Source organism: Bubalus bubalis, chromosome X (genome assembly GCF_019923935.1).
Source record: "Bubalus bubalis isolate 160015118507 breed Murrah chromosome X, NDDB_SH_1, whole genome shotgun sequence".
Classification (NCBI taxonomy): Eukaryota; Metazoa; Chordata; class Mammalia; order Artiodactyla; family Bovidae; genus Bubalus; species Bubalus bubalis.
The window spans coordinates 16968072-16980568 of NC_059181.1; the positions used below are offsets into that span (position 1 = coordinate 16968072).

General features: G+C 39.6%; 1 protein-coding gene across 5 annotated transcripts in view; it reads left to right on the plus strand.

Annotated features, from left to right (window-relative positions):
* MID1 (midline 1) overlaps nucleotides 1-12497 on the plus strand; it is a 789406-nt gene that overhangs the window by 726300 nt on the left and 50609 nt on the right. For all 5 annotated transcript variants that reach the window (XM_025276522.3, XM_025276517.3, XM_025276520.3 and 2 more), the window contains exon 4: nucleotides 11010-11117. In XM_025276522.3, coding sequence (XP_025132307.2) covers nucleotides 11010-11117 — 108 coding nt within the window. The remainder of the gene's footprint in view (nucleotides 1-11009; nucleotides 11118-12497) is intronic.

Here is a 12497-nt window from a genome sequence, read left to right on the forward strand (position 1 = left end):
CTATGGACGGAGGTTTTGTGACATTGTACAGGAGACAGGGATCAAGACCATCCCCGTGGAAAAGAAATGCAAAACAGCAAAATGGCTGTCTGAGGAGGCCTTACAAATAGCTGTGAAAAGAAGAGAAGCGAAAAGCAAAAGAGAAAAGGAAAGATATAAGCATCTGAATGCAGAGTTCCAAAGAATAGCAAGGAGAGATAAGAAAGCCTTCCTCAGTGATCAATGCAAAGAAATAGAGGAAAACAACAGAATGAGAAAGACTAGAGATCTCTTCAAGAAAATCAGAGATACCAAGGGAATATTTCATGCAAAGATGGGCTGGATAAAGGACAGAAATGGTATGGACCTAACAGAAGCAAAAGATATTAAGAAGAGTTGACAAGAATACAGAGAAGAACTGTACAAAAAAGATCTTCACGACCAAGATAATCACGATGGTGTGATCACTCACCTAGAGCCAGACATCCTGGAATGTGAAGTCAAGTGGGCCTTAGAAAGCATCACTACGAACAAAGCTAGTGGAGGTGATGGAATTCCAGTGGAGCTATTTCAAATCCTGAAAGGTGATGCTGTGAAAGTGCTGCACTCAATATGTCAGCAAATTTGGAAAACTCAGCAGTGGCCACAGGACCAGAAAAGGTCAGTTTTCATTCCAATCCCAAAGAAAGGCAATGCCAAAGAATGCTCAGACTACTGCACAATTGCACTCATCTCACACGCTAGTAAAGTAATGCTCAAAATTCTCCAAGCCAGGCTTCAGCAATACGTGAACCATGAACTTTGAGATGTTCAAGCTGCTTTTAGAAAAGGCAGTGGAACCAGAGATCAAATGGCCAACATCTGCTGGATCATCGAAAAAGCAAGAGAGTTCCAGAAAAACATCTATTTCTGCTTTATTGACTATGCCAAAGCCTTTGACTGTGTGGATCACAATAAACTGGAAAATTCTGAAAGAGATGGGAATACCAGACCACCTGACCTGCCTCTTGAGAAACCTATATGCAGGTCAGGAAGCAACAGTTAGAACTGGACATGGCACAACAGACTGGTTCCAAATAGGAAAAGGAGTACGTCTATTGTCACCCTGCTTATTTAACTTATATGCAGAGTACATCATGAGAAACGCTGGGCTGGAAGAAGCACAAGCTGGAATCAAGATTGCCGGGAGAAATATCGATAACCTCAGATATGCAGATGACACCACCCTTATGGCAGAAAGTGAAGAGGAACTAAAAACCTCTCGATGAAATTGAAAGAAGAGAGTGAAAATGTTGGCCTAAAGCTCAACATTCAGAAAACGAAGATCATGGCATCTGGTCCCATCACTTCGTGGGAAATAGATGGGGAAACAGTGGAAACAGCGTCAGACTTTATTTTGGGGGGCTCCAAAATCACTGTAGATGGTGATTGGAGCCATGAAATTAAAAGATGCTTACTCCTTGGAAGGAAAGTCATGACCAACCTAGATAGCATATTCAAAAGCAGAGACATTACTTTGCGAACAAATGTCCATCTAGTCAAAGCTATGGTTTTTCCATTGCTCATGTATAGATATGAAAGTTGGACTGTGAAGAAAGCTGAGTGCCGAAGAACTGATGCTTTTGAACTGTGATGTTGGAAAAGAGTCTAGAGAGTCCCTTGGACTGCAAGGAAATCCTACCAGTCCATTCTAAAGGAGATCAGTCCTGGGTGTTCTTTGGAAGGACTGACGCTAAAGCTGAAACTCCAGTACTTTGGCCACCTCGTGCGAAGAGTTGACTCATTGGAAAAGACCCTGATGCTGGGAGGGATTGGGGGTAGGAGGAGAAGGGGACGGCAGAGGATGAAATGGCTGGATGGCATCACCAACTCGATGGACATGAGTTTGAGTGAACTCCAGAGTTGGTGATGGACAGGGAGGCCTGGCGTGCTGCACTTCATGGGGTTGCAAAGAGTCAGACACGACTGAGCGACTGAACTGAACTGAAAGAAAGCTAAGGACAGTTACTGAGTTTGTTACTCTGACACATACAATGTTCTAAGGAGAGCTAAGGAGACTTATTTACTCTGACATATAGTGTTCTATGGAGAAGTAAGGAGACTGACTGACTTACTCTGACACATAGTGTTCTCGCAGAGCTAAAGAGACTGAGTTACTCTGAAACATAGTGTGCTAAGGAGACTTACCTCTTTAGTTACTACTCTGACACACAGTGTACTAAGGAGAGGAAACTTACTTACTCTGACACATACAGCTGCTATGTAGAGCAAAGCAGACTTACTTACTTTCTCTAACACATACAGTGTTCTAATGAGAGCTAAGGAAACATACTTCCTTAACTCTGACATGTATAGTGTTCTAAGGAGACTTACTATCTTACTCTGACAAGTAATGTGCTAAGGAGAGATAAGGAGATTTACTTACTTCAGTGCAGTTAAGTTGAGTCCTCAGTCGAGTCCAACTCTTTGCGACACCACAGTTCAAAAGCATCAATTCTTCGGTGCTCTGCTTTCCTCACAGTCCAACTCTCACATCCATACATGACCACTGGAAAAACCATAGCCTTGACTAGACGGACCTTTGTTGGCAAAGTAATGTCTCTGCTTTTCAATATGCTATCTAGGTTAGCCATAACTTTCATTTCAAGGAGTAAGTGTCTTTTAATTTCATGGCTGCAGTCACCATCTGCAGTGATTTTGGAGCCCCCAAAAATAAAGTCTGACACTGTTTCCACTGTTTCCCCATCTATTTCCCATGAAGTGATGGGACCGGAAGCCATGATCTTCGTTTTCTGAATGTTGAACTTTAAGCCAACTTTTTCACTCTCCACTTTCACTTTCATCAAGAGGCTTTTTAGTTCCTCTTCACTTTCTGCCATAAGGGTGGTGTCATCTGCATATCTGAGGTTATTGATATTTCTCCCGGCAATCTTGATTCCAGCTTGTGCTTCTTCCAGCCCAGCGTTTCTCATGATGTACTCTGCATATAAGTTAAATAAGCAGGGTGACAATAGACGTACTCCTTTTCCTATTTGGAACCAGTCTGTTGTGCCATGTCCAGTTCTAACTGTTGCTTCCTGACCTGCATATAGGTTTCTCAAGAGGCAGGTCAGGTGGTCTGGTATTCCCATCTCTTTCAGAATTTTCCACTTTATTGTGATCCACACAGTCAAAGGCTTTGGCATAGTCAATAAAGTAGAAATAGATGTTTTTCTGGAACTCTCTTGCTTTTTCGATGATCCAGCAGATGTTGGCCATTTGATCTCTGGTTCCACTGCCTTTTCTAAAAGCAGCTTGAACATCTCAAAGTTCATGGTTCACGTATTGCTGAAGCCTGGCTTGGAGAATTTTGAGCATTACTTTACTAGCGTGTGAGATAAGTGCAATTGTGCGGTAGTTTGAGCATTCTTTGGCATTGCCTTTCTTTGGGATTGGAATGAAAACTGACCTTTTCCAGTCCTGTGGCCACTACTGAGTTTTCCAAATTTGCTGGCATATTGAGTGCAGCACTTTCACAGCATCATCTTTCAGGATTTGAAATAGCTCCACTGGAATTCCATCACCTCCACTAGCTTTGTTCGTAGTGATGCTTTCTAATGCCCACTTGACTTCACATTCCAGGATGTCTGGCTCTAGGTGAGTGATCACACCATCGTGATTATCTTGGTCATGAAGATCTTTTTTGTACAGTTCTTCTCTGTATTCTTGCCACCACGTCTTAATATCTTCTGCTTCTATTAGGTCCATATCATTTCTGTCCTTTATTGAGCACATCTTTGCATGAAATGTTCCCTTGGTATCTCTGATTTTCTTGAAGAGATCTCTAGTCTTTCTCATTCTGTTGTTTTCCTCTATTTCTTTGCATTGATCACTGAGGAAGGCTTTCTTATCTCTCCTTGCTATTCTTTGGAACTCTGCAGATGCTTATATCTTTCCTTTTCTCCTTTGCTTTTCACTTCTCTTCTTTTCACAGCTATTTGTAAGGCCTCCTCAGACAGCCATTTTGCTGTTTTGCATTTCTTTTCCACGGGGATGGTCTTGATCCCTGTCTCCTGTACAATGTCACAAACCTCCGTCCATAGTTCATCAGGCACTCTATCAGATCTAGTCCCTTAACTCTATTTCTCACTTCCACTGTCTAATCATAAGGAATTTGATTTAGGTCATACCTGAATGGTCTAGTGGTTTTCCCTACTTTCTTCATTTTCAGTCTGAGTTTGGCAATAAGGAGTTCATGATCTGAGCCACAGTCAGCTCCCGGTCTTGTTTTTGCTGACTGTATAGAGCTTTTCCATCTTTGGCTGCAGAGAATATAATCAGTCTGATTTCGGTGTTGACCACCTGGTGATGTCCATGTGTAGAGTCTCCTCTTGTGTTGTTGGAAGACAGTGTGTGCTATGACCAGTGTGTTCTCTTGGCAAAACTGTATTAGCCTTTGCCCTGCTTCATTCTGTATTCCAAGGCCAAAGTTGCCTGTTACCCCAGGTGTTTCTTAACTTCCTACTTTTGCAGTCCTCTATAATGAAAAGGACATCTTTTTTGGGTGTTAGTTCTAAAAGGTCTTATAGGTCTTCATAGAACCGTTCAACTTCAGCTTCTTCAGCGTTACTGGTTGGGGCGTAGACTTGGATTTCTGTGATATTGAATGGTTTGCCTTGGAAATGAACAGAGATCATTCTGTCGTTTTTGAGATTGCATCCAAGTACTTCATTTCAGACTCTTTTGTTGACCACGATGCCTGCTCCATTTCTTCTAAGGGATTCCTGCCCACAGTAGTAGATATAATGGTCATCTGAGTTAAATTCACCCATTCCAGTCCATTTTAGTTCACTGATTCCTAGAATGTTAACGTTCACTCTTGCCATCTCCTGTTTGACTGCTTCCAATTTGCCTTGATTCATGGACCTAACATTCCAGGTTCCTATGCAATATTGCTGTTTAGAGCATCGGATCTTGCTTCTATCACCAGTCACATCCACAGCTGGGTGTTGTTTTTTTCTTTGGCTCCATCCCTTCATTGTTTCTGGAGTTATTTCTCCACTGATCTCCAGTAGCATATTGGGCACCTACCGACCTGGGGAGTTCCTCTTTTAGTATCCCCTCATTTTGCTTTTTCATACTGTTCTGAACCTCGCCTTCTCTAACTCCCTTACCCTACAATGTGTGTCAGAGAAACTGAGTTCTTAGCTCTTCTTAAAACACTATATGTGTCAGAGAATGTAAGTAATCTTTCTCTGATGGATACTGTTGTAAGGAGGGCTCAGGAGAGCTAATCAGAGATACACAGTCATCCTTATATACTTACTTCCTTGGACATATGATGTGCTATGAAGACTTGCCTACTTACTTAATTACTCTGACACATAGTGTTCTAAGGAAAGGTAAGGAGAGCTAAGGAGACTTATTTACTCTGACACATATAGCATTCTATGTAGAGCTAACGTGGGCTAAAGAGACTTACTTAGGTACTCTGACACATATAGTGTTCTAAGGAGTCCTACATATTCTGACACATAATGTGCTGCTGCTAAATTACTTCAGTCGTGTCCAACTCTGTGCGACCCCATAGACAGCAGCCCACCAGGCTCCCCTGTCCCTGGGATTTTCCAGGCAAGAACACTGGAGTGGGTTGCCATTTCCTTCTCTTAACTACTTACTTACTTACTCTGACCCATAGAGTATTCTAATACAGCTAAGGAGACTTACTTACCTACCCTGACACATATAGTGTGCTAAGGAGACTGACTTAGTTACTTACTTTCTCTGACACATACAGTGTTTTAAGAAGAGCTAAGGACTCACTTAGTTTCTCTGACACACATTGTATGGTAAGGGAGTTAGAGAAGGTGAGGTTCAGAAAAATAATGAGACCAGCACTTTACAGCAACAGATCACCTTTAATGAGGCGAGAAGGGGCAGCAGTCAGATTAGTGAGCAGCTACACTAACCCAAGAAAAGAGTAAGTCTATATAGGCATATATGTGGAAATCTACTGTCTTAAGGGGCCCTGTTCTTCTTCTCCAAGGTCTGTAGTTATCTCTTAAACGGCTGGGGCAAGGAATTCTGGAGATCAGCCAGAGGCTGGACCGGCTGGGAGCTGGGCGTGATCAACCTTAATGTCCATTTTTTTAACTTCGGGTGACAGAGTTCTTTGTTTTGCATAGAATGGTGGGGAGGACCCAGAGGGGAGTTTTAAATCCCGGCTATTTTGAGCCATGCAACTTTCCTTCACATATTGTGTGCTAAGACGAGCTAAAGAGACTTGGGTACTCTGAAACATAGTGTGGGAAGGAGAGCTAAGACTTACTTAGTTACTTACTTATTCTGACAGGTATAGTGTTCTAAGGAGAGCTAAGGCAGCTAAGGACTCTGACCTACTTACTTACTTTGACACATACAGTGTTCTAAAGCAAGCTAAGGAGAGTTACTTACTTACTCTGACACATAGTATTCTAAGGAGAGCTAAGGAGACTTTGTTCCTTACTGTGACACATGTATTGTTCTAAAAAGAGGTAATGAATCAGTGCTAAGGAAAGCTTAGGAGACTTACTTGGTTACTTAATAGCTCTGACACATATAGTGTTCTAAAGAGAGCTAAGGAGTTTCCATAATCAAGTGTTCTGGTTGCCTCTCTGCAGTAGCACAAGCTGATTTCAAATACTTTTTATTTCTCCTCCAATTTAATTCAATTGAACCCCAATTTACTAATAAGTACTTTATTTTCTTAACAGTGCTTTATTTATTCAAGAGTCTGTCCCAGTTGACATGCCTGCCAACAGTATTTTGTGTAGATTTTTTGTTGATGGCCATTCTTACCCCTTTGAGGTGGTATCTCATTGTGGTTTTGATTTGCATTTCTTTTCCTGTGATGTTGCACAGGTTTCAGAAGCAGACATAAAATGTAAAATCATAACCAGGAGCGGCCAGCTTCCAAACCAAAACCAAGATCTAGAAACACCTGCACACACTGCAGGCAACCCATACACCCTGCTATATTTGATTTAATAGCCTATATAAAAATGAAGTCCAATCAAATCTTTAGCATTTTTGAACATTTTAACACATCAAACTGCACTACTGTGGAAAACTTCTTTGTAGTGGAAAGAGTTTAGAAATATAGGATAGCATTCAACTCACTTTATTGTACCTGTTGGAATGGAAAATTGGTAGTGTTATAAAAATTTGGAAACGTCACACTTTTCCTACCATAGAGTAGCCCAAATTGCAATGATTTTGAGAGTGACATAGATCGTAAACTGTATCATAGTCTCTTAGCAAAACTGCTTCTTGATGCAGACAGTACTGCCTCACATGTGTCTATGGCTTCGTAATGTAAGTTATTTCCTCATATATGATTCCTCATATATTGTGGTATTGTATTTACCACAATGATCCTACTCAGGCAATATTCACTTCATTTTACAACATACAGAAACTTAGAAACAGAGATACTCCTTGACTTTCTCAAAATCATCCCATGAGAAGAGCTTGTACTCCATACCACACTTCATGGTACCTGCTTGAGAGTGACTAGCATGGTCTCGCTGCTGCTGCTAAGTCGCTTCAGTCATGTCCAACTCTGTGCGACCCCATAGACGGCAGCCCACCAGGCTCCCCCGTCCCTGGGATTCTCCAGGCAAGAACACTGGAGTGGGTTGCCATTTCCTTCTCTGATGGTCTCACTAGGTTTAGTCAAAACTGGAAAAAAAATCTTTAAGCAGAGAATATGTTAGCAGTAATGTCAAAACCTAAGGACCTCACAATATAGCAATTGATTTTTGACCAGGTGCTAAGGTACTGCAGTGGAGGAAAGAATTTTCTTTTGTGCTTTAGCAACTGGATATCCAGAAATAAAAGGATAAAGTTGGACCCCTATTTCTCACCATACATAAAACTTATTTTAAAATGGCTCACAGCTATATATGTAAGAGATAAAACTTGCAGAGGAAAACAGAGGCATACATCTTCACAACCTTGGATTAGGTTTCTTAGCTATGATACCAAAAACACAAGTGACAATAGAACAGTAGATCACTTAGATGTCATCAAAATTAAAATTTTTTGTGCTTCTAATGTTACCATCAAGAAAATGAAAAGCAGCCTACAGAATGGGAGAAAAATTTGCTAAGCACATAGCTAATAAGGGACTGAGTACCCAAAATATATAAAGAAATCATAGAATTTAACTATATAAGGTAAATGGCCCAATTACAAAAGGCACAAAAGATCTGAATAGTCATCTCTGAATTAGGTACACAAATGTTCCATAAGCACATGAAAAGATGGTCAACAACTTTAGCCATCAGGGAATGCAACTCAAAACCACAATAAGATGCTACTCCACACCCACTATGATGAATAAAACAGAAAAGACAGACAGTGTCAAGTGTTGACAAGGATGTTGAGAAACTGGAAGCCTCACATACTTGTTCTTGGAATCTAAAATGATGCGGCCCCTTTGGAAACCAGTTTGGCAGTTCTTCAAAAAGTTAAACACAGAGTTGACGTGTGACCCAGCAATTCTTCTATACTCAAGAAGAACGAATACATATGTGCACACAGAAATTTATACATGAATGTTCACAGTGATACTGTTTCTAAGTAACCAAAAAATAGAAGCAACCCAAATGTCCATCTACTAGAGGACGGATAAACAAAATGTGGTGTATTACTTCTGTAATAATATTTGGCATGAAAAGGAATGAAGTACTGACACATGGTATGACACGGAGCAATCTTGAAAACATTATGCTAAGTGAAATCAGCCAGACCAAAAAGGATCATATAGTGTTTGATTCCATTTATATGAAATGCAGAGAACAGGCAAATGCATAAAGAGACAGATCATAGACTAGTGGTCACCTATGCCCTCAAATAGGGTAGGTATTCAGAAGATGGAGTTACTGCAAATGGGTATGGAATTCTTTAGGGGGTGTGGAACATTTTCTAAAATTAGATTGTGATGAAGATTCTGAAACTCTGAGTACACTCAAACCCACAAACTGTACACTTTAAATGGGTGAATTTTATGATAACAAAGAATATTTCAATAAGGCTATAAGGAAAATCAATACCTTCCCCCTGAAAAGAATCATGATGACATACTTCTGTGTCTATACAGTCTTGGGAAACCAACACATTCAATACCCACATATTACCTACTTGCAGTATACCAGGATACCTGATTACATTGTTACCTGATTGCCTGATTACATGTTACCTTGCCTCTTGTTGGAAGGTCATTTTCACTATCTATTCATTGAACAAATAGTTTTTGAATGTCTATTCCGTGTTAAATATGGCTCCAGGTACCTGGAATAGATGCCTCATGTCATACAACACCCAAAGATCCCTACAAGAAGCTTGCCTTTGGTCCGATTTACCTTGATTGTATGTCCATGTTCAAATACAGCTTAGCTCTTAGGGGTCATGCCAGGAGATATTTTTCAAGTGTAAGGTGCTATTTTCCACAAATTTCACTTTCTCCATCATAATGGGTCCATGGTTTCAATAGACTGCCATCCTTTTCACAGCTCAGTTGTTGTTGGTTATTAAATTCAGTATGAAGTCAAAAGGAATGACAAGAACTCCTGACCCCACTTTCAGTTTATCTTACTCATAGAGATTGAAACTACTCTAGTTAAATAAAGTATGCCCAATCAAAAGGGATACATGTCTGGGCCCTGTCTCCTCCCTGACCCTGACTTATACTGGAATCATCAATTGTCTATTGGCATTCTTTATAACAGCATAGCCACTTCTCCTGTGCTGTGTTAAAATCATAAAATTCAGGCCTGTCCTATCTCCATCTCCCACAGCTGTGGTTTTTGGGTCTCTATGAGTAACATTTCAGAATCATCATAAGGTGGAAGACACAGCATGTGCACAGTATTTCCCAAGCCCAGTTGCCAAGAATGAGCTAATGTTAACCCTTTCTTGCATACAGTGAGCCTTACAAACTTCAAATGCAAGCCATTTGACAATGATCGACCTTGCCAGCAGAATGGCAGGCTTTCATGGTAGATCCCCAGATTTCCAGAGATAACATTTAAAATTATGTCGTAAGATTTATAAAATATTCAACCATCCTTTTCCTTTTTGATGTTTTCATAGTGACTAAACACAAAGTTTGCATCTGTATATAAAAGACAAGTTAAATAAATGTGATGCCACCTTGCTAGCTTGCTTTTGGAAAATGTGTCCAAAAGATATTGTTCATAATCTATCCTCCATAAAAGAACAGTGTTAGTTTAACTTTTGTTTAGTAGCTTCAAACTGCACTTCCCTTCAAAATATAAAAACAGGAATTGCAAATATCAATTTTCAATTAATTGGTAATAGCTACATACTTGATGTGTTAAGAATGATCCTGAGATTGGGCATGGCTTAGCAAAAAGAGATGGCTAATAAATGTTTTCCAAGGATGCAAGGTAGGGAGTAGACATGTAAGTCTTATATTTGCCATCCCTGCATAATTGGAAGAAGAGTTAACATTGAAAACATCTTTTTATCACAGATTTAGAGAACAAACTAGTGGTTACCAGTGGAGAGAGGGAAGACGTAGTAGGGGATTAAGAGGTATAAACTGTGAAAGTGTGTTACTCACTCACTTGTGTCGGACTCTTTGTGACCCTGTGGACTGTAGCCCACCAGGCTCCTCTGTCAATGGGATTCTCCAGGCAACAATACTGGAGTGGGTAGTCATTTCCTTCTCCAGGGGATCTTCCCAACCCAGGAGGTATACACTACTATGTATAAAATAGATAAGCTACAAGGATATATTGTATAACACAGGGAAAATAGCCAGTATTTAATAATAACTAGATATGGAGTATAACCTTTAAAAATTGTGACTCACTATATTGTACGCCTAACTTATATACGATTGTACAGCAACTTTTCCTCAATAAATTTTTAAATAAAGTATCTTTCCAGCAATTAATAGAAATTTACTAGTCTACATCTTAAAAAGGAGCATTTAATGGAAAACAAACAGTAAATTAATGCTCACCATTTTATCTATCCCATAGGTCAATGCATCACGTCAAGAAGCCAAATTGATGGAGGAATGTGATCTTCTTATAGAGATCATTCAGCAAAGACGACAAATCATTGGAACCAAGATCAAAGAAGGAAAGGTACGATTTCTAGGGCAGAAGGTTTCAAATTCTCTACCTGGAGAAAATATACTCCCATGCATGCCAATAGCTTAAGAAATACTGAATGCCTCCTTTTTCTGTATTTTCTGTGGTTGTACTCTTTAAGTCTTTAGGATGTAGGTCAAAGCCCCTTCATGGGCCAGTTTTTGCTCCACCCTTTCTTTGTGTGATGGTCTCCTGAACACACCTGCAATGCAAAGGCTGCTCCATGACCCAACTCCAGGGCACAGCCTGGAGCTCTGGTATATTAGAGCCCCAATTTTCTGTCTCTCTTCTCTGGGAGAAGGTGGGTTTCATAGAGAAGAGTTCATTTTACATTTACTGCTGTATCCCAGCACTTAACACAGCACTAAATAAATGTTTAAATAAGTCAGTCTTTATCTACAGAAATTATGAAGTGCTTTCTCATGCCCCCGAGGGAATTCAGACAGGTGTCATTTCATGGTGGCAAAACTCCTGTCATTGCATTGTATCATAAACCCCTTTGTGGATCTATTAATAGTATTTCTTTTCTAATGTTTATATGCCTGAAATTCCCATGGTTTTACAGTGCCCTATATTCAAAAAGCAATTCACCAGTTTAAGTTATATTCTTTATGCCCATCTTATTCAAAATATTTCAAAATGTTGATAACTCTAGAATCACTTTATTCTATTTTTAAAGTAGTCATATTTGTATTGAGATTTTTGATCCACTTTATCCCATTTCTCTGCCACCTTCAAGACAATTTTGTAAATATTTAAAAATAAAAAAGTTTGTTCACGATCAAATCAATTCTTGAATTTCTCTTATTAGTGCTCATAACTATAAGGAAATATGTATAATTAAATCCAACTGGCAAGAATTAAGTAGTATATAGAGATTACCAAAAAAAAGTCTATGCTCTTCGGTTTTCTACAAAATTTGAAAGGTATTTCTCATTGTATAATGTTTTAGACTGCTTTGTCTATGTAGAATGAAAAACATTTATACATGTACATTGTGATGATGATCACAAAAGTTAGTCAAATCAAATAAGTCTTGAAGCTGTTCCAGTGGATTATCAAATTAATATAAAATTATTCTCTGACTTGAAGAGATAGTTTGGCATGGACATGTACAGTCTGCTATATTTAAAATGGATAACCAACAAGGACCTGCTGAAAAGCACAGGGAACTCTGCCCAATGTCATGTGGCAGCCTGGATGGGAGGGGAGTTTGGGGGAGAATGGATACATGTACATGTATGGCTGAGTCCGTCCCTTTGCTGTTCATCTGAAATTATCACAACATTGTTGATCGGCTATACTCCTGTACAAAATGAAGCTTTTTTACAAAAATTATTCCCTGGCCAAGGATGGACTGAGATGTGTTAAACA